This window comes from Oncorhynchus keta, chromosome 2, assembly GCF_023373465.1.
Source record: "Oncorhynchus keta strain PuntledgeMale-10-30-2019 chromosome 2, Oket_V2, whole genome shotgun sequence".
NCBI lineage: Eukaryota > Metazoa > Chordata > Actinopteri > Salmoniformes > Salmonidae > Oncorhynchus > Oncorhynchus keta.
This window is the reverse complement of record NC_068422.1, coordinates 47,927,111-47,954,697: the sequence shown is the minus strand read 5'-3', so window position 1 is coordinate 47,954,697 and position 27,587 is coordinate 47,927,111. Positions and strand designations below refer to the sequence as shown.

General features: G+C 46.4%; 1 protein-coding gene across 2 annotated transcripts in view; it reads right to left on the bottom strand.

Annotated features, from left to right (window-relative positions):
• Positions 1 to 6,604: 6,604 nt before the first annotated feature.
• LOC118361386 (adhesion G protein-coupled receptor A3-like) overlaps positions 6,605 to 27,587 on the bottom strand; it is a 261,426-nt gene continuing 240,443 nt past the window's right edge. The window contains exons 18-20 of one of the 2 annotated variants that reach the window (XM_052477897.1): positions 23,294 to 23,335; positions 10,917 to 11,012; positions 6,605 to 10,308 (exon numbers count right to left, since the gene is read on the bottom strand). In XM_052477897.1, the coding sequence (XP_052333857.1) occupies positions 8,871 to 10,308; positions 10,917 to 11,012; positions 23,294 to 23,335 (1,576 nt within the window). In that variant the 3' untranslated portion in view covers positions 6,605 to 8,870. The remainder of the gene's footprint in view (positions 10,309 to 10,916; positions 11,013 to 23,293; positions 23,336 to 27,587) is intronic. The other variant, XM_052477901.1, reaches the window with a different exon arrangement.

Below are 27,587 nucleotides of genomic sequence, written 5' to 3'. Positions count from 1 at the left end.
TAATGTTACAAAGCAGACTATAAACTAGATCTAGACTACTGTGGGTGGGATAGGAAACATGATAAAGGAAAATAAAAATTATCCGCAGAGCATGCCCAGAGCTTGTGGCAGAGCATGCCCAGAGCTTGTGGCAGAGCAGTACCAGAGCTTGTGGCAGAGCAGTACCAGAGCTTGTGGCAGAGCATGCCCAGAGCTTGTGGCAGAGCATGCCCAGAGCTTGTGGCAGAGCATGCCCAGAGCTTGTGGCAGAGCATGCCCAGAGCTTGTGGCAGAGCATGCCCAGAGCTTGTGGCAGAGCATGCCCAGAGCTTGTGGCAGAGCATGCCCAGAGCTTGTGGCAGAGCAGTACCAGAGCGAAATTTGACATTTTTTTTTATCTGCTCGAATACTGCTCTGTTCCTCTCTCCACACTCGCCCACTTACATACTCAGGCAATCAAAAGCAGCCCTGCTTTAGGCTATCAAATAACTGTCATTGAATAATCATATGAATGGATGGAATCAGTGAATGAATGGCAGCAGCACAGATTGGCAAGATACATAACAAATGAGGCCTAATAAGACAAAATAACAATTAAGTTGTTCAAATTAGATAAGTCGTTCAAACAACTAAGTATCTTGTTTGAACGACTCTGTATCTAATCGTTTTCATATAGGTTTTTTTGTCATGGAGGCCTCCATCGAATTTTCAACTTTTTGTCTAATTATCTTTATTGGGCTTCAGGGCTTCTGTAAGGGATTTTTTTTTTGTTCAAACAAGATACTAAGTCGTTCAAACACGATAATTCCAAGAGTTGCGTTTTATTTTTTGTCTTGTGCTTCAGGGCTTCAGTAGGGGATATTTTTGTGTCTGTAAAAGTAATTATGCGAGAAATGGGGGTGGAAGTGCCTTTACGTGTAAATATCGATATAATAATCAACAACCTCATCTCGCACAAATTATTTTAGCATGATATTGATGAGTTGTAAACTTGGAGTCGCGCAATGACATGGTGTGTGGTTCTCCCACTATGACTCAGGAAATCATGAAGTTTATTAGCCTACAAATGAAATAAGTGATGAACTTCACATGGGTGGTGAAAGTGTAGTGATGAGCTTGATGCTCATTTCCAATAAATATTGAGGGTCTTATTCTGGTGATATGATGATTGAAGCCTAATTGCCGTTTGACAAATAAAACAATTCTTGCTCTTGCTCTTGCTCTAATAATCTCATCATGTAGAGTAGCGTACCCACACACCCTACCAGTGGAGTTTCCTCAGAGGAGGAAGGAGAGGACCATCCTCCTCATTGAATTTCATAAAATAAAAATAGTGAAACACTAAAAAAGTTATCCTTTTTAAATAAAACTATACTAAATATATCCACGTCACCAAATAATTGATTAGAACACAATGTTTTGCAATTACCGTCGACAGTAGCCTCAGAAGCACCCTGTACGGAGGTGTAGCCAGAAGACAGCTACTGTAGCTTTTGTCCTCCTCTGGGTACATCGACTTCAATACAAAACCTAGGAGGCTCATGGTTCTCACCCATTCCATAGACTAACACAGTCAATATGACAACTTCCAGAGGACGTCCTCCAACCTATCAGAGCTCTTGCAGCATGAACTGACATGTTGTCCACCCAATCAAAGGATCAGTGAACTAATCTAGTACTGAAAGCATAAACTACAGCCTGTTAGCACTGCAATGCATAACATTGACTCAAAGAGAGAGAGAAAGACAATAGTTGAACGATTTTTAACAAATTAATTTATTCTAAAACAAAGTCAGTTTGATGGAAACACACCACTGGTGGGAAAATGTGCATATTTTCTTTTCATATTTCCTCCAACCGCCACACAGGCTGACAGCTACTGTACTGTACAGCTCAGTGGGGAAAATAAACAACCTGTTCCTCTCAAATCGGTAGGAAGCACGAAAGCATGAAATAGCAATGTGCCTCGTGCTTATTACCATCATCATTAGCAGTAGCAGAGCAGCAAGAGCATTGCAAACGGTCAGATTCTAGGACTAACGATCATTCATCTGCACACACATGCAGATACCGTGTGTGAGATGCTACAAACACAAAAGCAGTCACACATGCAGAGTTTTCTCCCAAGCTTCACTGTTCACTCTGTGGAGCTGATGAGCTGTCGTCGTGACAGCAGGGTCATTCCCTTTCTCTCTCTCATCAACAAAATGAAGTCTTCCCATCACAATTCTCTCTCTCATCCTACTTCAAAATCACTCCTACATTTCCCATCTCTCTCTCTCTACATGTTGCCTGCCACCCTCTCTCCCTCTCTTGTGTGTACATTGAGTCAAGGATGACATTAGCATGGTAATCACAGTGTACTGTCAAGAGTCTTTCAGAAACATATCTCTAGTATCATGGAGGTATACCTACAAGCAGAGGAGGCTGGTGAGAGGAGCTACAGGAGAACAGGCTCATTGCAAAGGTTGGAGCAGAATCAATGGAATGGTACCAAACATATGGAAATAACGTGTTTGACTCCATTCCATTGATACCATTCCAGCCTATACAATGAGTACCTCCTCCTATAAAAACTCCCACAAGTCCCCTCTGCTACAAAGATACTCAAAAATTATGCTTTGAGTGTACATGATTGCCATATCACTATGGAGGGATATGTAAAAAGTAATACAGCAGTTACAGTGAGATATGAACATACATAAAGCATGTAGTCTCCGTAGCAAACCTGGCTGTAGTTGTTGAGCACTTGACAGCATTCATTGGGAGCTGATGCCAAACCAGGAAAACACAACATGCCTTATGTATCATAAACATCACATTTGTCGTTTCTTAATTCAGACTTATTTTTTATTAAACAGAAGCAAATGTCTTGGAGTGGAGGGCTACCACTGCATGTATTCCTGTGGGTTGAAATGCACCGTCCGTCCTCTGCCTGTTGCTCTCCATCTCAGACAAGGATTAGGGTACTGCAGTCTGAGGTTCCATCAAAAGAAGATTCAAGAAAAGATTAATTGACTCAGATAACCCCATCTAATTGAACTGCAGGCTGATGTCCTTCCAGCAAATCCCTCGACCTCATGCCCTGCATTCAGTATCTCCATAATTATCAACACTTGACTCATCTGGCAGTGAACCACTTACCACCCTGTCGTCACCCTGTCGTCACGCACGTGTCACGACTTCCGCCGAGGTCGGTCTCTCTCCTTGTTCGGGCGGCGTTCGGCGGTCGACGTCACCGGTCTTCTAGCCATCGCCGATTTCATTTTCCATTTGTTTTGTCTTATTTTCCCGCACACCTGGTTTGCATTCCCTCATTTCTTATCTTGCATATAAACCCTCTGTTTCCCCCCCATGTCTGTGTGCAGAATTGTTATATGTAAATGCATGTGTACTCCAGGCTGGTTTGTGCCGGGTTATTGTACCCGTGTGTTTAGTTTTCTGAGTACCGTGTTTTGTTCGCCTCAATAAAGGGCTCAGTTTGCTACCCATTTCTGGTCTCCTGCGCCTGACTTCCTTGCAGCCAGTTACACACTCCTTTACAGAATTCCACACCTGATTATGGAGTCAGCAGGAGCAGGTCACCCCTGGTAGCGGAGTCGAGGAGCACGTGGCGATGCTTCACCATCTCGGTGCCGCCATGGATCGCGTCGTCCAGACGATGGGCCGCTGGGAGAGACAGAGAGTCCCTCCAGCGCCCCCACCAGCACAACAAGGGTCTCCACTACTCAACCCCTCCACACCCGGTTTGAGTGGGAACACCACGCTCACCGTTGACCAGTTGGTGGACCTGTCCATTCGAGAGACCGGAGGAGGTAGACCGAAGCTCCGCCCTTGTGCCTTCTGCTCGAAGAAGCTCAGCCCGGCAGAGAGAAACTATGATGTGGGGACCAGGAGATGTTGGCTGTCTTCAAAGCGTTGAAGATGTGGAGACATTGACTTGAGGGGGCTATACACTCTTTTCACATCTGGACTGACCACCGCAACCTGGAGTACATCCGGGCAGCGAGGAGACTGAATCCTCGTCAGACAAGGTGGGCCATGTTTTTCACCCATTTTGTTTTCACCCTTTTTTACAGAACAGGTTCCCAGAATGTGACGGTAGACGCACTGATCCGGCTGTATGACAGAGGAGCAGCCCATGGATCCTACCTCCATACTCCCGGGCCTCCTGCCTGGTGGCGCCGGTAGTATGTGAGCTGGACGCGGACATTGAGCAGGCGTTACGTGCAGAGCCCGCTGGGCAGTCCCGCTGGGCAACTGTATGTTCCATCTGCTGTCCGTGACCAGCTGATCTAATGGGCTCACACGTCACCCTCCTCTGGTCATCCAGGGATCGGTTGGACAGTGCGCTGTTTGAGTGGGAAGTACTGGTGGTCCACCTTGGCTAAGGACGTGAGGGTTTATGTTTCCTCCTGCTCGGTGTGCGCCCAGTGGAAGGCTCCTAGGCACCTGCCCAGAGGTAAGCTACACCCCTTACCCATTCCACAACGGCCTTGGTCGCACCTGTCGATTGATTTTCCTTCCGATCTCCCCCCTCACAGAGTAACACCACGATCCTGGTCGTTGTGGACCGTTTCTCTAAGTCCTGCCGTCTCCTCCCTCTGCCCGGTGTCCCTACGGCCCTACAGACTGCGGAGGCTTTGTTTACGCACATCTTCCGGCACTACTGGGTGTCTGAGGGTCTGGAGGGTGTTCATGGAACGTCTGGGGGTCTCGGTCAGCCTTACCTTGAGTTTTCACCCCGAGAGTAACGGGCAGGTGGAGAGTGAACCAGGATGTGGGTAGGTTTATGCAGTCTTATTTCCAGGACCGGCCGGGGGAGTTGGCATCTTTCATGCCCTGGGCCGAGATGGCGCCGAACTCGCTCCGCCACTCCTCCACTAACCTCTCCCCCTTCCAGTGCGTACTGGGGTAGCAGCGGCCCATGTTCACCTCCAGCGGGCCGTGCTGCGCCAGAAAACCAACGCAGACCGTCTCCGCAGAGAGGCCCCGGTGTTCGCACCGGAGGACCGGGTCTGGCTCTCGACCCGAAACTTGCCCCTCCGCCTTACCTGACGGAAGCTGGGCCCGCGGTTTGTGGGGCCATTTAAAGTCCTGAGGAGACTGAACGAGGTTAGTTACAGGTTACAGCTTCACCCCGATTTCCGTATTAACCTCTCGTTACATGTGTGTCTCCTCGGGCCGGTGGTGGATGGCTCCCTCCAGGAGTCTGAGGTACGGGAGGTTCCTCTGCCCCCATCGAGGGGGCCCCTGCGTACTCCATTCGCTCCATACTGGATTCGAGGCGTCGGGCGAGGGGCCTTCAGTACCTCGTGGAGTGGGAGGGGTACGGTCCGGAGGAGAGGTGCTGGGGCGTGTTGGAACCTCCAATGCTGCGGGAGTTCCACCGTCTCCAGCTGGATCGCCCTGCGCCTTGCCCTCCTCCGGGTTGTCTCCGAGACCGTTGTCGGCATCAAGGGGGGTACTGTCACGACTTCCGCCGAGGTCGGTCCCTCTCTTTGTTCGGGCGGCGTTCGGCGGTCGACATCACCGGTCTTCTAGCCATCGCTGATCCACCTTTCATTTTCCATTTGTTTTGTCTTGTTTTCCCGCACACCTGGTTTGCAGTCCCTCATTTTTCGTCTTACATATATCCCTCTGATTCCCCTCATGTCTGTGTGTGGAATGGTTATATGTAAATGTATGTGTACTCCAGGCTGGTTTGTGCCGGGTTATTGTACCCGTGTGTGTTTAGTTTTCTGAGTACTGTGTTTTGTTCGCCTCAATAAAGGGCTCCATTTGTTACCCATTTCTGCTTTCTTGCACCTGACTTCCCTGCAGCCAGTTACGCACTCCTTTACAGCACGCACGCACGTGCACACATGCACCACACTGTCATCAACATCACACAACAAATATTTACAGTACTGTATGTTCCCTGTTGGGTGAATCAGATCACCTCTCTAGATATGACTCACCATATACACCAGTGACCGACCTTGAAGGCCTCCCACAAGGTCACAGAAATCTCTGTCAGAGTCTGTCTTCACAGCTGAATATAAAGGAAGGGCCTGAGTTTCAACTTGCTCGAACTTACAGGAATAATCTGATGGTGGGGTGGGGGCTGAGTGGCGTGTGGCCTCCAGCTGCATATTAAATGTGCTCTGGCGTTTCATGGCTCGTCAGCTCTGGCCTGCTTTGTGATGCACAAAAGACACACATTCTCATTTACTCGCACTCACATACCGTACATTCACACACACACACACACACACACACACACACACACACACACACACACACACACACACACACACACACACACACACACACACACACACACACACACACACACACACACACACACACACACACACACACAGCAAAATATGCTGTTCATTACATGGTGAAAAAAAGTAATTTATTGGTATCTGTTTTGTTGATGTAGAAAAAAAGTGGTGATACTGGCAGAGATCTGACAGGCTAATCCAGCTAGCTAAATTGGCAGTACTACTGCTGAAAGATGAGACAGGTGGTAGATAGAGGCCTATGGTACCAGGTTCACATACACAGAGAGCTATTTCTTGCTTCTATGAACATATTTGAAAGTAAAATAAGTACAGAAATGTAGACCAAAGCAAAATACTCTCGCATAGACATGTTTAATGCAGGATGATTTTAAAAAGGAGATCCCAAGGATGTTAGGTGTTTTTAGTGAAGCTGTTACAAAGCTAATTGATCCAGACGACGTAGCTATGACGTCGAGCTTCATCTGACGTCGTCTTGGAAGTCTCATGGGGGCTCATTACTTTCATGCATGTATCTCTGAGAATCTCTCTCTTTTCAGAAAATGCTCAAATATTTCATATTCAAACATTGCTTTCTGGAATCAAGTCACTTGTTGAGGAGACACACTTTGACATTCAATTCACAATTCAAACACAGTCGACATGTGTGACACCAAGTCCTGGTATCCCTTAGCTGTTGGTGCATTTGTGTGTCAAATATAGCAAAACATATGGCCAGTTTGCAAACCTTATGAAAGATCAGAGCAAAAAAAGGAAAGCAAACAGAACAACGCACCAAAAAAACAAATCACATTTTCTAAACTCAGATACTGAGCATTAACATTGAGGTCAGTCTTTCCCATACATTTTCTTCACATATAGATTTATTTACTGTTAAATATCGTAAATCTTTTATAAAATAATTCCTCGGAATTCATTCTATGTACATAGACAAGAGTGCACAAGATGGATGGATGGTGTGACATGCCAAGGTGTTTTGGCCAGGCAGGAGTTGCTGTATTCTTGTAGGTATTGATTGTTTCTCTCTTAACCTGGTCTGTTCTCTCTCACTAGGGAATGACTGGTTTCCATACCATAACTACGGTGGCCCTAAGGGGCAAAGTAGATTAAAGTTAATTTTGCTCCTTAGGGCAACCGTACATAAGACCACTAATAAATATTAAACTCAATTAACTTCCTGCATGTTCTCAGCCAAGGGACAACACTTCAACATTTCGATGACCAACTCGGTGACAATAATAGAAACACTGAATCTCAGCCCTGTCCTCTGTCCCCTCAACAGAACATGGTTTCAGGACTATCCACAATAATGGATACTAAAACCGTGTAAAAAAATATTGTTTGTTTTTCCGGCATGTTATAGCTCGATCAGCTCCATAGACAAACAGAGATGGCGTTTTTCATTAATGTGCATTGAAATACAAGGCAAAAACACACAGCACATAGCTACATACAAGGCCTGCATGCTCTGTTGCCTAGAAAAATAAATGGTTTGCGCTTTAGCATTGATCTCTGATATGACCTCCCACCATTTTGTGGATCCTTACCAGAAATGGGAGATGTCGGCTTGGGTTATTTAGACGATGGCAATGCTGCTGCTTGGCACCGGGGCAAAGTTTCTCCTAGTTAGAGATCTAGGCTCAGCTTGCCCTCCCACAATCCTAACCTTTAGTGGGGAAAATGCAAAACTGACCAAAGATCAGTGTTTGGGGGCAACTTTAACCTACACCTGTTGGCTCGGTCATGGTATACAATGACAAGAATGGCACTATTGCTCCAACACTGCAAATATACACAATGACAATGTGATTGTTGTTGTTGTTGTATACTTCTCTCCAAAAAACACAACAGTAAGACATCATACAGACAAGAACATTCAATATCAACCTGTGACAGAATACTTCATGTGGTTTCTGTTTTCTTTTGGGTTGTTATTAAAAAAAAAAACTAATCACAACGTATCGGCATCCACAGAACTCTGACGAGAGCAGATATCTCTGTATATTACTAAGAAATGTTTAGCTGATAATCACAGTATATTATAGTAAGTATGCTTGTTGTTCAAAATGGCAAAAATACTAATGACTCTCAATTGCTGGTGTGTTTGCCTAAAACACTAGTACTGAGCTTCTTGAAGCACGGAAGGTACACATCAGAGTGTAGCCGACGGATTTAGTGACTCACAAAAGAGAAAGTAATCGCGTGGAGCACTTGCTTTGAGCGAGGAATAAACGCGCGTGTTCTGTTCACACACATCCGTATGGTTTAGATATGTAATGATAATACCATACTATAGTGGTAAACATACCTTCAACAAAAAAGTGCTGGATCCCGTGGTGTGGGACTCACATTCCTTTAATTAAGGAGAGAAAAAACGGTTCTGTGTACGGCTGCTCGTTGGGGGGCTTATACGACCATGTCGAGAACGCATGAAAACAAAACAAAGAATGAAAGTTTTTTTTTTTTTTTTTAAACACACAAGTCGTGATTGGAATAGAGTTATTCATTATTATTTGTTGTAGTTCCTAAAAAGGTGGTGAGGTTTAGAGGGAGGGATGGAAGGGAGGCTGGGGCTGTCTCTCTCTTCCCCAGGTATTTAGACTACACAGTAGTTTCATTTCTCCAGGGTCCCGTGCGTATATTCCCTGTGCTGTCTGATGCGTACACAAAACCTTCGTGCAGGCCGCCTTTAAGGATCCCATTCTGATTGGGCGGTGGGTTCTGGGGGTAGGATTGTCTGCGCGGGTGCATCTCCAGGTGGTGATGCGGCACGATCAGGTCCTCCTCATTGGCTTTTTTGCCACAGCCGCACAGAAAGGTGCCCGTGTCGCCAGCCTCTGCCTGGCACAGAGTGGGGAACAGGTCCGCCTTGGCACAGCAAGGCACGTGCCGGTGGCAGGGGGCGTGGCACGCCAGTGCCGCCTCGTGAGTCACCGCCGCTGCGGACGCATGGCATGTGTGGTGGCCTACTTCGTGGGGGGAAGCAGCCAGGTGGCAGATGTGTCCGAGGCGCTCATGCGTGCTGTGAGGGCTGTCTGTGTGGGAGCTGTGGATAGAGCCTCCATCTACGCTAGAGGGGATGTGGTAGGCGTACTCCTTCTCTGCCACCCCCCCTGTGCCAGCCTGCCGGTGGCGGCTAAAGTGGCGAGGCTTAGTTCTAGTGCTGCCCTTCAGGCAACGATGCAGGTGGATGCCTGGCCGGTAGCCCTCTGGGTCAGTGTGCAGGAGCACATGCGCCGTAGGCTCCTCCTCCATCAGCTGCTGGCTGTGCAGGGCGGTGCAGCAGGGTGCCACGGGGGACAGGCATGTCACATGGTTCTGCGCCGGTGTCAGGCTGCCATGCTTACAGTGACCCAAGGTGCCACTTTGGGCATGTCCTCCCAACAGGGCCTTACCCGGGCACGGCGAATCCAGGTGGCAGTGCCCGTGCCCATGCCCTATTGTATCCCCATTGACATTAACCTTTGGACACAAGTGACTATGACCGTGGCAACCATGGTTGGTGCGTCTCCCAGGGCAGCAGGCGCACCAGCAATGCCACACGTCGTCCCGCTTTGCACAGTGGTGGATGAGCACGAAAAGGCCCAGCGTGACGGAGAAGGCACCGTACAGGCAGCTGAAGATCATGTCCAGGAAGTGGCCCTGCGACACAGCCAGCGCCCCGAAGGCCCACGTGGCCACGAACAAGAAGAGGGTGAAGGCTGCTGTCCTCAGCTGGGCCTTGAACGAATGCTCGTTGGCCAGCAGAGAGGGGTTGATGGCAATGGCTGAGTGGCAGCCTGCGTGGCACTGCCCTCTGTTGGGCGGTGGTGGCAGTGCTCCGGGCTCTCCTCCCCCTCCCTGGTGGCAGTGCCCGCCCATGCCCGTGACAGAAGCCAGTCTCTGCTGCTCCTGAGTCAGGGCTTTCAGTTCGTACTTCCTCTCTGGGTGGCGCCTCAGCTGGATGAAGGTACACAGGAAGTAGACGCAGGTGACCAGGACGATGAAGGCCACAGGGCCATAGAAGGCTCCCAGGCTGGACTCCCACACCATCCAGCAGCTGCAATATACACACACACACACACACACACACACACACACACACACACACACACACACACACACACACACACACACACACACACACACACACACACACACACACACACACACACACACACACACACACACACACACGGCTAAATTAACATCACTGTATGACCTCAGTGTGTTTGCTTTAATAAACACTGAAATACATAAACCCAGAGAAGAGCCATAGGCATCTTGAAGCGATAAATGACCTTAAGTGATAAAGAAAACAAAGGGGGGTGGGCATCATACACTGAAGTGTGACTCATATCATCAGATCTATCTGCATCTAATCCATTTTGGAGGTAAATAGTCTTTGCAGGATATAAGTGCATGGAGACTTGACACAGCTGTTGATGAGGCGTCTAAAGTTTCACTTTAAAACATAAAAGAAAAATATCGACCTCTACAAAAAATGTCCTTTCATTTTAATCCACATCATAATTCACATCTCCTGTTGCTGCAGGATTATTTTCCTGCTCTAGCAAACGGGCTAAAATTAAGATCCTACCTGTGTGTGCGCGTGTGCTTAAAACTGTGACTGGGACCTTGAGAATAGGGGACTGCTGGGTGACTTACTAGGGTGACGTCTCCCCACTGCCATAGTTGTCAATATTGACGCCTGCTGTGATTCCACAGATGATGAAGGGCACTCCGCCACTGACTAAATAAAACCTGAAGAAAGAGAGAGAGAGATTATAAAATGTGTGACATATAAAAGTCACTTTACAACACCAATATCCTCTGTTTTCTGGGTTGTACTGCCAGTAATCAATAGCAGGGAGCCAGAGAGAGAGAAAGAGAGAGAGAGCCAGTGAGAGAAATAGTCAGTGAAAGAGAGAGAAAGAGTCAGTCAGAGAGAGAGAGAGATAATCCATCAGAGAGAGAGAGAGAGAGAGAGAGAGAGAGAGAGAGAGAGAGAGAGAGAGAGAGAGAGAGAGAGAGAGAGAGAGAGAGAGAGAGAGAGAGAGAGAGAGAGAGAGAGATCATGATCAGATGAGCTCCTGCATTTTTCAGCATGTTCTTAAAAAATATACATTTAGAGTTAGATAGACTTGGATCTTTTGTCAGGAACATATACAGTATGCTATCCTCTACAACATAACCTTCACTCCAAATCAAAACTCAAACCTACAACCTGATTTTGGACGGAATTACGGAATCACCTGGAAGGCTTAAAACTACCAAAGATTACTATTCCAAAGCTATACAGCAAATGCTCTGGAAAACAACAGAAACCTGAAAACACCATCCAACCTGGAACTGAGTGAGTAATGTTTAGTCTGAAGCTATATTTTATTTCCAAAAGCCAAGAAGAAAAATACATTACATCACTTTGTAAGGACTGAATGCTAAATTAAGACTGCCAAGCTTGATACAACTTCAATTAGCACTGACGTGTCAAGCGAGAGGTGTCAAAGCCCTTTAGCCCAACAATGGCAGGAGTCGTGCAGTCTGCTCCAACCAAATAGAGGCCTTAGAAGCTGCCTCCCGCTGTCCAGAGGTAATTAAAATACAGTACCATGTGTATGTAAAGGATGATAGGCAAGAACAGATCACAAAATGAAGCTCCTTATGGAAAATCAAGAGATACTTTTTGCTGACTATTATAAAAATGGGAACATCAGCAACGTCATCTTCCACACAAACCATCTCCTGGCATGGTACAGTGTTATATTAGCACACTACCCCTCTGTTAAGAGAGGGGGGTGTTTACAAGGGGTGGAAACTCAGGATACTAGACAACGAGGACTCTGACTCAGCTAATATACATCTCTTTAAGTCTGGATCAGTAATGGTACAGGGCAACCCCAAACAGTTTCAGCTAGACTTTCACCTAATCAAAGAATTAGCCCAGTAGGAGAAGCTCTCCCTTGAGAAAGCTACCCCCACCCAGAGCGGGTCAGACCAGACCTTTTCATTATATAACCTCACAGACGAGCAACCCCAAGTCAACCTCCCAGCACAGAGTACTACCCCTTCATTAAAATTAAGGATACATTTACCCAGCTAGAGGTAAGGCAGGTGGAGCTGGAACAGCAGGTGATTACACTCCAGTCAGCACAGACCCAGACAACAGTCCAGCACAACAACACCCCCTTAACCAGACCCGGAGTGCTGGAGGTGGAGAGAGACATATCTGCACTCTGGACTGTGGTGAGACAACTTCAACAATATAAAAGCAAGAGCAGGAGAAGAACAGAGCACTAGAGGAGAGGATCAGTGCTGGACAAGAGGTTGAGGGGGATGGCGTGTGACAGAGAACAACCCACTAGAGAGGTGGCCTCCTCCTACTGGCTTCTCTGCGACCAGCCCCACCTCAGCTCCCAACAAAAGTCTTGACACCACAGCAGAACAGTCCACACCAGACCCTGACCATAGCGTTGACATCACAGCAGAACAGACAAATGAAGAACCCCAAGCCCAGGGGATCTCACCCCCTCTGAGCACCCCCCTTGTCAGCCACCCTGATAGCCCTCCTGACAACATACACAAGACACAGATTGTACTCCTTTTGGCCTCAAATGGGAAATATATACAACAAATAAAAAAAATCACAAACACAGTGTGTCTAAACTCTGGTGTCCAAACACCCAGCGCACCCCAGACCTTCTGTCTGAAGACCAACTAAGTTCACATAGCCACATAATAATACATAAGGGCACAAATGACCTGAGAACACAGCAGGAAAGGGTGGCCACAGCACTGAAGGGAGTGATTGAAAAAGCTTATTCTACTTTCCCCAATGCACAAGTGGTTATATCCACCCTGCTACCATGAAAAAACTTCCACTCTGCTATCATACAGCGGATAAACGCAATTATTTCCCATGACTGTGCCTCAAAACCAAATGTTTTCCTGGCCCACCATTCCACCCTGGACTTGAACAGCCTCTATGACCAGGTCCACCTATACAAGGCAGCAGTGCCCATCTTCTCCCGGACTCTGAAGGACATCGCTCTCAAACGCAGCCCCAACACTTCACACAGAAGCAACAGATCAATAGACACCCTGCACAGACCAGCAAGACACTCTCCCAGACCCCGCACCCACTCTTACACTAGCCCAAGCCAATGGCATGTACCAAATGCTCAGCAGGCTCTGCTCACACTTACTGGCCAAACTACACAACATTGGACACTTTATGGAACACAAAGCACAACTATGACAACATAACCAACAAAGACGGGTCACAACTACTGCAGCTCTGTCGCACGCTGGGTATGTACATAGTCAATGGTAGGCTTCGAGGGGATTCCTATGGTAGGTACACCTATAGCTCATCTCTTGGCAGTATTACTGTAGACAATTAGGCAACAACAAATTCAATCCCTTTTAGACAACCTCCTGGACAAAACAGTTTCCCTATCAAAACTAAAAATCTTGAATAGAAAACCGAAGACAATGAACAACAATGTCACACCCTGGCCTTAGTTATCTTTGTTTTCTTGATTATTTTGGTTAGGCCAGGGTGTGACATGGGTGATTCATTGTGTTTCTTCTTGTCTAGGGGTTTATTAGATTGATGGGGTTGTGTTCAGTTTAGTTGTCTAGGAAAGTCTATGGTTGCCTAGAGTGGTTCTCAATCAGAGGCAGGTGTTTATCGTTGTCTCTGATTGGGAACCATATTTAGGCAGCCATATTCTTTGGGTATTTTGTGGGTGATTGTTTCCTGTCTTTGTGTTTTATGCACCAGTTAGGACTGTTACGGTTTTCACGTTTGTTGTTTTGTAGTTAGTGTCTCATGTTAAGTGTCTCATATTAAAGAACCATGAACTTCAACCACGCTGCGTTTTGATGATCAGGTGCTTCTGTCACCAACCAAGGAGAGCCTACAGCAGCACCTAGATCTTCTGCACAGATTCTGCCAGACCTTGGCCCTGACAGTAAATCTCAGTAAAACCAAAATAAAGGTGTTCCAAAAAAGGTCCAGTCGCCAGGACCACAAATACAAATTCCATCTAGACACTGTTGCCCTAGAGCACACAAAAAAACTATACATACATTGGCCTAAACATCAGCGCCACAGGTAACTATCACAAAGATGTGAACGACCTGAGAGACAAGGCAAGAACAACATTCTATGCCATCAAAAGGAACATAAAATTATAGAACCCATTGCTCTTTATGGTTGTGAGGTCTGGGGTCCGCTCACCAACCATGAATTCACAAAATGGGACAAACACCAAATTGTGACTCTGCATGCAAAATTCTGCAAAAATATCCTCTGTGTACAACGTAGAACACCAAATAATGCATGCAGAGCAGACTTGTTCCGATACCTGCTAATTATCAAAATCCAGAAAAGAGCAGTTAAATTCTACAACCACCGGAAAGGAAGCGATTCCCAAACCTTCCATAACAAAGCCATCACCTAGAGAGATTGACCTGGAGAAGAGTCCCTTAAGCAAGCTGGTCCTGGGGCTCTGTTCACAAACACAAACACGTCCCACAGAGCCCCAGGACAGCAAAACAATTAGACCCAACCAAATCATGAGAAAACAAAAAAATAATTACTTGACACATTGGAAAGAATTAACAAAAAAACAGAGCAAACTAGAATGCTATTTGGCCCTAAACAAAGAGTACACAGTGGCAGAATACCTGACCACTGTGACTGACCCAAACTTAAGGAAAGCTTTGACTATGTACAGACTAAGTGAACATAGCCTTGCTATTGAGAAAGGCCGCCGTAGGCAGACATGGCTCTCAAGAGAAGACAGGCTGTGCACACTGCCCACAAAATGAAGTGGAAACTGAGCTGCACTTCCTAACCTTCTGCCCAATGTATGACCATATTAAAGACACATATTTCCCTCAGATTACACAGATCCACAAAGAATTCGATATCTCCCATATCTACTGGGTGAAATGCCACAGTGTGCAATCACAGAAGCAAGATGTGTGACCTGTTTCCCCAAGAAAAGGTCAACCAGTGAAGAAAAAACACCATTGTAAATACAACCCATATTTATGCTTATTTAATTTCCCTTTTGTACTTTAACCATTTGTATATCGTTACAACACTGTATATACACATGATATGACATTTGTAATATATTTATTATTTTGGAACTTCTCTGAGTGTAATGTTTACTGTTCATTTTTATTGTTTATTTAACTTTTGTATATTATCTACTTCACTTGCTTTGGCAATGATAACATATGTTTCCCATGCCAATAAAGCCCCTTGAATTGAAATGAAATTAAGAAAGAGATAGTCATTCAGTCAGAGAGAGAGAGAGATAGTCAGTCAGAGAAAGAGAGAGAGAGAGTCAGTCAGAGAGAGATAGAGACCAACTTTTTTTTTTCATGTACCATACTCACCTTGCCCTCTACCCCACGATACAAAACAACACCACACATCAACAATAACAAAAAACCTCACCACTTCTACAACCGTATATCCAAAACATCTTCTGCTATACAGACAGCCCCCACAAATTCTACCCTAAGGTGTGCAGAGACCATCCCATTAAATAATAGTAAAGGGTCTGTTTTCCCTCCACCTTTGACCCTGTTCCTCCTTGTTTGCCAAATAGCCAACTTTGCCTTAGCAAACAGAAAATTCAACAAAACACATTTGGCCTTCTCCTTATTTGAATACCTGTACCCCATTATAAACATACCAAAAGTAAAAACCACCCCCAACCTCTCTCACAGACATTCCAACAGAGACATTAATGGCATTAACCTAACACACAGAAAACACATGAATCATAGTTTCTCTCATAACACAGAAAGGACACCCCTACCCAATTCCCGGTTCAACCCGTGCCAACCAGCTGTCAGTAGCCAGGGATAGATGTAAAACCCTCCAATGGAGGTCCCCTGACCTCTTTGGTACTAGGGGTTTGTAGAGCCCCCTTCATCTAAAACCCACCATACTCTCCTCCCCATGTACCCCCTGTCACAGGTGTGCCTTCACTTCTGTTAGGCTCTTAATGTTCCTTACCTTAATGCAGAGGTTGTAGAGGGCTTTTACCTCCCACCCCTTCAAACTCCCCCAGGCTCGGAGTGTTAAAATCTGACAAGTCCTCCAGACCCCCTTGCCAGTTCCCAGTCTCTGCCGTCACCTGCAGTGGCGGAAACATTGGTGGCCCCTCACCCTTTCATTGGTGGCCGCTCAAACACCACCCTTACCGGCTCAGACAGTGCCTCCTGGACCTCCTCCAGGAATCTCTCCAGCAGCCTAAGAGACGTTATTCCTGTTTGTTGTGCCAGGACTTCTGGGGATTTCCACCCCTCTTCTCCCAGCAGTCACAGGTCACCCAGCCTCAGTAAGCCCGCTGCCATCAGTTGCCTTTGCAGGGTGGCTGACTGAACTGATCTCTAAGGGATGGCTGGGTTGTGGAAGATGGACTCCTCCCACACCCACAGCCCAGGCTCCATATCCCCTTCTCATGTGGGCCTTAGCAGCTGACAGGCACTCAGCACTGCAGAGTAAAAGTCTGAGAGACCTGCTGCACTCAGCCTCTCCAGCTTCATGAGGAACAGCTGCTGGTCCAACCCTAATCTGCCAGCTCTCCTCAGCAGAGTGCATGCTGGTTCCCTCCAGCCAACATCAGTATGGTATAGCAGTCTCTGCACCGCCTTTAGTCGGAAATCAGCCACCCTGCTCTCCAGTTCCACCAGGCCCTGTCGTCCTTTGTGGACGGTCATGTACAAAACTGCTGCCCTCAGCCAGTGATGGCCCAACCAGAAGAAGTTGCAAGTCTGCAAGCATACCGGCAGGGGGGGCTGAGGACATCCAGTTTATGCCAAAGGGAAGATGTCAGCAGGTTGTTGATTATCAGCACCCTCCCTCTATATGACTCCATCCACCTGGCCAGTCTTGATATCACTACCTGTGACAGCCCTTCCCAGTTATTCCTGACCCACCTCTCCAAGCCCAGGTACACCCCCAACATTTTAAGACCTTCACAACCCCACTGCAAACTCCCTGGAAGCAGAGGAGGTGCCCTATCCCACCATGCCCCCTGTTTACCTTAGCTGAAAAAGCTCCCTCGTACACCTTCAGACTAGTCTTAGTTTCTCCACGCATCGCGCCGACAGAAACAGACATCTTTCTGGTAAGAAGAGGGGCGGGGGCGTATGCCTTATGGCTAACGAGACATGGTGTGATGTAAGAAACATACAGGAACTCAAATCCTTCTGTTCACCTGATTTAGAATTCCTCACAATCAAATGTAGACCGCATTACCTACCAAGAGAATTCTCTTCGATTATAATCACAGCCGTATATATCCCCCCCCCCCAAGCAGACACATTGATAGCTCTGAACAAACTTTATTTAACTCTTTGCAAACTGGAAACCATTTATCCGGAGGCTGCATTCATTGTTGCTGGGGATTTTAACAAGGCTAATCTGAAAACAAGACTCCCTAAATTTTATCAGCATATCGATTGCGCAACCAGGGGTGGAAAAACCTTGGATCATTGTTACTCTAACTTCCGCGATGCATATAAGGCCCTGCCCCGCCCCCCTTTTGGAAAAGCTGACCACGACTCCATTTTGTTGATCCCTGCCTACAGACAGAAACTAAAACAAGAGGCTCCCACGCTGAGGTCTGTCCAACGCTGGTCCGACCAAGCTGACTCCACACTCCAAGACTGCTTCCATCACGTGGACTGGGATATGTTTCGTATTGCGTCAGTTAACAATATTGACGAATACACTGATTCGGTGTGCGAGTTCATTAGAACGTGCGTTGAAGAGGTCGTTCCCATAGCAACGATTAAAACATTCCCTAACCAGAAACCGTGGATTGATGGCAGCATTCGCGTGAAACTGAAAGCGCGAACCACTGCTTTTAATCCGGGCAAGGTGTCTGGTAACATGACCGAATACAAACAGTGCAGCTATTCCCTCCGCAAGGATATCAAACAAGCTAAGCGTCAGTACAGAGACAAAGTAGAATCTCAATTCAACGGCTCAGACACAAGAGGCATGTGGCAGGGTCTACAGTCAATCACGGACTACAGGAAGAAATCCAGCCCCATCACGGACCAGGATGTCTTGCTCCCAGGCAGACTAAGTAACTTTTTTGCCCGCTTCGAGGACAATACAGTGCCACTGACACAGCCTGCAACGGAAACGTGCGGTCTCTCCTTCACTGCAGCCGAGGTGAGTAAGACATTTAAACGTGTTAACCCTCGCAAGGCTGCAGGCCCAGACGGCATCCCCAGCCGCGCCCTCAGAGCATGCGCAGACCAGCTGGCCGGTGTGTTTACGGACATATTCAATCAATCCCTACACCAGTCTGCTGTTCCCACATGCTTCAAGAGGGCCACCATTGTTCCTGTTCGCAAGAAAGCTAAGGTAACTGAGCTAAACGACTACCGCCCCGTAGCACTCACTTCCGTCATCATGAAGTGCTTTGAGAGACTAGTCAAGGACCATATCACCTCCACCCTACCTGACACCCTAGACCCACTCCAATTTGCTTACCGCCCAAATAGGTCCACAGACGATGCAATCTCAACCACACTGCACACTGCCCTAACCCATCTGGACAAGAGGAATACCTATGTGAGAATGCTGTTCATCGACTACAGCTCGGCATTCAACACCATAGTACCCTCCAAGCTCGTCATCAAGCTCGAGACCCTGGGTCTCGACCCCGCTCTGTGCAACTGGGTACTGGACTTCCTGACGGGCCGCCCCCAGGTGGTGAGGGTAGGCAACAACATCTCCTCCCCGCTGATCCTCAACACTGGGGCCCCACAAGGGTGCGTTCTGAGCCCTCTCCTGTACTCCCTGTTTACCCACGACTGCGTGGCCACGCACGCCTCCAACTCAAACATCAAGTTTGCGGACGACACAACAGTGGTAGGCTTGATTACCAACAACGGCGAGACGGCCTACAGGGAGGAGGTGAGGGCCCTCGGTGTGTGGTGTCAGGAAAATAACCTCACACTCAACGTCAACAAAACTAAGGAGATGATTGTGGACTTCAGGAAACAGCAGAGGGAACACCTCCCTATCCACATCGATGGAACAGTAGTGGAGAGGGTAGCAAGTTTTAAGCTCCTCGGCATACACATCACAGACAAACTGAATTGGTCCACTCACACAGACAGCATTGTGAAGAAGACGCAGCAGCGCCTCTTCAACCTCAGGAGGCTGAAGAAATTCGGCTTGTCACCAAAAGCACTCACAAACTTCTACAGATGCACAATCGAGAGCATCCTTGCGGGCTGTATCACTGCCTGGTACGGCAACTGCTCCGCCCTCAACCGTAAGGCTCTCCAGAGGGTAGTGAGGTCTGCACAACGCATCACCGGGGGCAAACGACCTGCCCTCCAGGACACCTACACCACCCGATGTTACAGGAAGGCCATAAAGATCATCAAGGACAACAACCACCCGAGCCACTGCCTGTTCACCCCGCTATCATCCAGAAGGCGAGGTCAGTACAGGTGCATCAAAGCTGGGACCGAGAGACTGAAAAACAGCTTCTATCTCAAGGCCATCAGACTGTTAAACAGCCACCACTAACATTGAGTGGCTGCTGCCAACACACTGACACTGACTCAACTCCAGCCACTTTAATAATGGGAATTGATGGGAAAGATTGTAAATATATCACTAGCCACTTTAAACAATGCTACCTTATATAATGTTACTTACCCTACATTATTCATCTCATATGCATACGTATATACTGTACTCTATATCATCGACTGCATCCTTATGTAATACATGTATCACTAGCCACTTTAACTATGCCACTTTGTTTACATACCCATCTCATATGTATATACTGTACTCGACACCATCTACTGTATCTTGCCTATGCTGCTCTGTACCATCACTCATTCATATATCCTTATGTACATATTCTTTATCCCCTTACACTGTGTATAAGACAGTAGTTTTGGAATTGTTAGTTAGATTACTTGTTGGTTATTACTGCATTGTCGGAACTAGAAGCACAAGCATTTCGCTACACTCACATTAACATCTGCTAACCATGTGTATGTGACAAATAAAATTTGATTTGATTTCATTTGATAGTCTCTAGTGCCTGCATATCCTGACCATCACAGAAACGTCATCTGCATATGCTGACACTGCTATGCCTGTCAACACACCCATGCCTGTCCAGCACACTCCTTGCAGTCCATTTAGCCCCCAAAATTATAAATGGCTAATGTATATAACTGCCCTGATAAAGGGCATCCTTGTCTAATGTCCCGTCTCACCCAGACTGGCCTACTGAGCCCCCCTTCCACCTTGACCATACATGACACCCCAGCATACAACATCATCACATAGGTCAAAAAACTTTTTCTAAACCCAAGAACAGATATCACATTAAACAGATACTCATGGTCCACTCTATCAAAAGCCTTCTCTTGATCTATAGACTAATCCAAAGTTCACATTAGAACCTCTTGATAAGTCCAACAAGTCCCTGATTAAGAACAAGTTGTCCGTGATTGACCGTCTGTCCCGGTACACAATTTGTTTGGTCCTTGTGTACCATAGAGTCCAGATGGGACTTCAGTCTGTTAGAGAGGACCTTGGCAAATATCTTGTAGTCCACACAGAGCAATGCCACAGGCCTCCAGTTCTTAAGTTCACACAAGTCCCCTTTCTTGGGCAGGAGAGTCAGAGCCTGACGGCAGCTCATCTGCAACTCTCCTACCCCGACGCATTCACGCAACACGCAAAAGTCCAGTCCAATTATTCCCCAGAATTTTTTATAAAACTCCACTGGGAGTCCATTGACCCCGGGTGCACGGCCGGGGGACATATGGGTTACGGCCTCTGCCAGTTCATGGGACAACAGAGGAATGTCAATTTCATCCCGCTGTGACAGAGGGAGCTTAGGGAGTTCTGCAAACAAGACCTGGGCAGACATAGGATCACACAGTTCTGCCCTATACAACTCAGTATAAAACTCCACAGTTCGCTCCTGCATCTCCCCCACCACAGAGGTCACCCGCCCATCAGACAACTGTAGACAATGCATGCCCTTGGCTTCACCGCTCTGTCTTTCTAAACCAAAGAAGAAGGAGCTGGGAGCATCCATCTCCTTGAGCATGGAGAACCTAGCTCTTACAAGTGCTCCCGTTGCTTTAAACTGGAAAAAATAGCCTCAAGATAAACTTTTTTCCCCTTGGTCTCATTCAGGAACCTTGTCGATTCCCTCACCCTATATTTTGACCTTTCTGCTTGACTGACTGTCAGTCCTGGACCCACTGAAGAGGAGTCTGGATAAAAAGGCCCTCCTCATCATCCTCTTCCTCAGATTCTCTTTCCTCCTTCTCATCTTCATCTCCCATCCTGACCACCGGCCCTTCCTCTCTGGTCAGGGCCTCCCACCCAGCACCAGGCAAAGGTTCCTTGGTGCCTTTAACCACACCAGCCTCTCCCCTCCTGACTTCTTTCTTCTCCCCTTTTTCCTTTTACGCTTGACACCCCCCTAGTTTCTTACACTTCCCCACTATATTCTCCTCATCCACTAGCATAACCTGACTAGGCCCAGCCTCATCTACACCACCATCCATAACCTGACTAGGCCCAGCCTCATCTACACCACCATCCATAACCTGCCTAGGCCTAGCCTCATCTACACCACCATCCATAACCTGCCTGGGCCAAGCCTCATCTACACCACCATCCATAACCTGACGAGGCCCAGCCTCATCTACGCCACCATCTCTAGCCTGACTTGGCTCAGCCTCATCTACACCCCCATCACTGGCATGACTAGGCCCAGCCTCTGCTGCCTGCATCTCATTGTCCCCTGCACGTTGACCTCAATTTCCCCCACTGGGGGCGCTTGTACCCTCACCTTGTCTATGGCCTTTATGTGGGTCCGGAAAGCTCTTATGCCGCAAATCCCTACACTCAAAACACTGTAGACTATCTGTGCTAGCAAACTCTACATTACATTACATTTAAGTCATTTAGCAGACGCTCTTATCCAGAGCGACTTATGCCCTACATTAAAATGCACATTTAGCTGTTGCTCGTTGTTATTCAGAAACATGCCACTTGCCTCCAGAATGAAACAACATGCTTAACGGCAGCTGCCTGAAAACCTGCCGACAGTACACGAAAACCGTGAGAAAACTTACCAAAATGACTCAGCTCTTTCTTGATGTGATCATCCGTAATAAACAGAGGCAAATTTGCAACTACCACCCTGGTTGAAGGGGTAGAAAGAAGCGAAATTGGCACAAACACACCCCTTACAAATATTCCACTAGCAATTAGCCTACCAACCAAATTAGCTCTTTTCATGAACACAACCACAGCTTTGTTCATTCTGGAAGCAGAATGTATAAATTCAGCTCCTACCTGTTCACCGACTGCAAGCAGTACCTCCTCCACTTTAACTCCATTCTCAGGAACACACCTGAATCCATGCTGTATCGACAGCGTCTCCTCCGCGCTAGGCTAAGAAGCCATCGTGCACACCACACCTTCCAAACCCCAGGAAACAAACTATGTCCTCTTCCAACCTAACTTTGAAAAAAACCTGTGGATACCGCTAAAACAAATAGTGCATTAACCCTCCACCATAGAAAATACAAATTGAAAGAAAATACAAAGGACAGAATCAAGAAAATAAGTAAGGACAGAGCCCTCCACACTAAACACTCGAACTCAACAACAAAAACTCCCAGCATGCACTGCAAAAGAGAGAGAGAGAGATCGTCAGTCGAGAGAGAGACTGTCAGGCAGTCAGTGAGAGAGAGAGTGAGAGTCAGTCAGAGAGAGAGAGAGATAGTTAGTCAGAGAGAGATAGTCAGTCAGAGAGAGCAAGAGAAAGAGAGAGTCAGTCGAGAGAAAGAGAGAGATAGTTAGTCAGAGAGAGAGAGAGATAGTCAGTCAGAGAGAGAAATAGTCAGTCAGAGAGAGAGAGAGAGAGAGTCAGTCAGTAGTCAGTCAGTTAGAAAGAGAGACAAAGAGAGAAAAATAAGAAAAAGAAAGAGACCTGAGGATGTGCTTCTCTCTCTGTGCCGGCTTGGGTTGTAGACTGGAGATGAAGGGACAGAAAACAGAGAGGGAGAGAGAAAAGAAAGAGCATGAGAAAGCATGAGAGAGAGGAAGAAGTACAAATTGACCTCCTACTCTCCTCTCTCCTGTTCTGCACAGTATAAACAACTCTACCACTCCTCAACATGAGAACAGCTCTGAGACACATGCCAAGCAGACAAACAGCTTTATTTGTGCTGGAGCATCTACTTCTCCTCAAATCGGAGATGTCTCTATTACTGTTTGAGATATTTTCCTATCACTGTTTCAGCCCTGGAAAAAGCAGTAACATGCAGTCCCCACCCTCTCCCCTTCTGTCTGTCTTGCTATTGCTCTCTCCTCTTTACCCAACCCCGTCTGTCCCCCACCTCTCTCCCTCTTCCCTTCCCTGCACCCATCCCACAATTCTATTACGATCGAGATGTTTGGGCAGGCAGGTGGAAGCGGGAGCATTACCGGGGCTGTCATTGTCTGATTGGGAGTGATTCCCTCAGGACACTCCTCCAACAGAAAGTCATTTACACACATGACAAGGAGATAAGCATAAAGACGAGAGGACCAGGGGATGTTAAAGCCTAGTGCTTTATGACCCCTATTTCCCCTCTCTATCTCAACAAATCACCAGTCTACAACCCCAGCCTTCCATGCCAGGCTGACACGCACATAATCACGCATGCTCACAGATACACGCACGCACGCACACACGCACGCACACATACATACACAGGAACACATCCCTACTGTAGGTCTTTCTCTCTCATTCCCCCTCTCTCTCCCTCTCTCTCCCCCGCTCGCTCTCTCTGTGTCTCGACTCTTGTTCTCTCTCTTATCGCATTACTCTCCATTAAAGAGTCATTTAAACCCATGACACAAAATGGCAGACAGTGCAGAGGGCGGGCACTTTTGAGTTCAGTTTTGGGGAGCAGCAGCAATCATCAACTGATATAAATAGACATCCAAAGACCCCGGAGCGAGAAGTGCCTCCTCCCGCTCTCCTCTGTCTATGTACTGGCCTCTGTCTCGCTGTCTAGACCTGGATATACTACAGGGAGTGGAGCACTCAGGCCAGTCCACATGTTGTGATATTTACCGATGATGGAGGAAACTGGTGCCAAAACGGGTGAATAAAGCCGCATTGTGTAATTGGTTGCTGTGCCGCTTACCGTAACTCGTTCTATTTTGGGTCACTGAATACTGATGCAGACACTGCATACTGACACAGACACAGCACCACTGAAGTTATTACTGTATTGCAACAACAACAAAAGAGAGAAGATTGCCCAGTTCCACTGCTATTTTTAATGAAGTGAAGTGAGTGTTCAGTGCGTACCCTATCTCCTGTACTTATTTGCATCTTAAGCATTTAACCAGTGGGGCCAACACATTACACACAGGGTTCAATTGGACAAAGGTCACCATGACAGAATGCCGGATTAGCTGACAGCCCAAATAAATCCGCTGCCATCAGATTCTGTCATCTGGCTTTTTCTGGGCTGAGGAGAAGGGGGGATAGGAGAAGGTTGAAGAAAATAGATTTGTCTCCAGAAGACAAGTCTCATTGCCTGGGCGCCTCTCATGGCAAACATTAGTCACACACATACACACACATAATAGAGGTCGACCGATTATGATTTTTCAAAGCCGATACCGATACCGATTATTGGAGGACCCAAAAAAAAGCAGATACCGATTAATCGGCAGATTTTAAAAATGTATTTGTAATAATGACAATTACAACAATACTGAATGAATACTTATTTTAACTTAATATAATACAGAAATAAAATCAATTTAGCCTCAAATAAATAATGAAACATGTTCAATTTGGTTTAAATAATGCAAAAACAAAGGGTTGGAGAAGAAAGTAAAAGTGCAATATGTGACATGTAAGAAAGCTAACGTTTAAGTTCCTTGCTCAGAACATGAGAACATATGAAAGTTGGTGGTTCCTTTTAACGTGAGGCTTCAATATTCCCAGGTAAGAAGTTTTAGATTGCAGTTATTATAGGAATTATAGGACTATTTCTCTCTATACAATTTGTATTTCATATACCTTTGACTATTGGATGTTCTTATATGCACTTTAGTATTGCCAGTGTAACAGTATAGCTTCCATCCCTCTCCTCGCCACTTCCTGGGCTCGAACCAGGAACACATCGACAACAGCCACCCTCTAAGCAGCGTTACCCATGCAGAGCAAGGGGAACAACTACTCCAAGTCTCAGAACGAGTGACGTTTGAAACGCTATTAGCGCGCATCCTGCTAACTAGCTAGCCATTTCACATCGGTTACACCAGCCTAATCTCAGGAGTTGATAGGCTTGAAGTCATAAACTGTGCAATGCTTGAAGCATTGCGAAGAGCTGCTGGCAAAACGCACGAAAGTGCTGTTTGAACGAATGCTTATGAGCCTGCTGGTGCCTACCATCGCTCAGTCAGACTGCTCTATCAAATCATAGACTTAATTATAACATAATAACACACAAAAATATGAGCATTAGGTCATTAATATTGTCGAATACGGAAACTATCATCTCGAAAACAAAACGTTTATTCTTTTAGTGAAATACGGAACCGTTCCGTATTTTATCTAATGGGTGGCTTCAATTAGTCTAAACATTCCTGTTACATTGCACAACCTTCAATGTTATGTCATAATTACGTAAAATTCTGGCAAATTAGTTCGCAATGAGCCAGGCGGCCCAAACTGTTGCATACACCCTAACTCTGCTTGCAATGAACGCAAGAGAAGTAACACAATTTCACCTGGTTAATATTGCCTCCTAACCTGGATTTATTTTTGTTAAATATGCAGGTTTAAAAATATATACTTCTGTGTATTGATTTTAAGAAAGGCATTGATGTTTATGGTTAGGTCCACGTTGGAGCAACGACAGTCCTTTTTCGCAATTGTGCACAGCATCGATTATATGCAACACAGGACATGCTAGATAATCTAGTAATATCATCAACAATGTGTAGTTAAAACTAGTGATTATGATTGATTGATTGTTTTTTATAAGATAAGTTTAATACTAGCTAGCAACTTACCTTGGCTTCTTACTGCATTCGCGTAACAGGCAGGCTCCTCGTGAGGCAGGTGGTTAGAGCGTTGGACTAGTTAACCGTAAGGTTGCAAGATTGAATCCCTGAGCTGACAAGGTAAAGATCTGTCACTCTACCCCTGAACAAGGCAGTTAACCCACCGTTCCTAGGCTGTCATTGAAAATGAGAATGTGTTCTTAACTGACTTGCCTTGTTAAATAAAGTTGTAAAAAAATATATATATATATATATATATATTATTTTTAATCGGCAAAATCGGCGTCCAAAAATATCGATTTCCGATTGTTATGAAAACTTGAAATCGGCTCTAATTAATCGGCCATTCCGATTAATTGGTCGACCTCTAACACATACACCTCCAGAAAATTCCAGAAATCCCCCTCCCTGTGCTGCGCAGGTGGTCGAAGAGTGTGAAGAGAGGCTGAGGGTCTTTGTCCTCAATGACTTTCACTGGCATCCAGCTGCAGATGGTTCATGTAGGAATGTGCACCGAATACCTAATGTTGACATTACAGGCTACCTGGAATTCATATATTGTACCATACAATACTTGACAAGGAGGGTGTAGTCAACTTTTTATTCAAGATTTTCCATGAAGCTTCTTCAAATGAAAGAATGATGCAAGAGGAAGGTTCCCAGAACCAAACTGATACCATAAACAGATGAACATCCAGAGAACGTAATGTGCCAGTTGGGAAGTTACTTCAGCACTTTCTATTAATTCTTTGTCTCCGTTTATTTCTTTACCGTTGTGACTTCAAATGTTCGACAGTTCTCCTTGAGTAAAGTGTCAAAGCCTGTGGGCAACATATCTTTAACGATACAATGACATTGCCATCTTCAAGATTCTATGGTGAACCTGGTGCTGGTGTGCTATCTGTCCATCTGTCTCCCATCACCACGCGTCAACCTATCTTAGTCCAACAGGCTTTCCTGTCGAATTTGCTCAAATTGAGTTACACAGTAGAGTTGTGATCGGCAAAGCCCACACACAGCACTTTCCTCCTGCGAGCAAGGAGTTTCTCACTGTCCAAAAGCTGATGCCAAGCATAATGAGTAATGTTGCGTTCACGTGCTATCAGACTTTTCGGGAAGCTCTGAGAAAATGTTACAAGTAACTGCCAAAATAAAGGACACACCAACATAAAAAGAAATGTGTCTTAATAGGGTGTTGGGCCACCACGAGC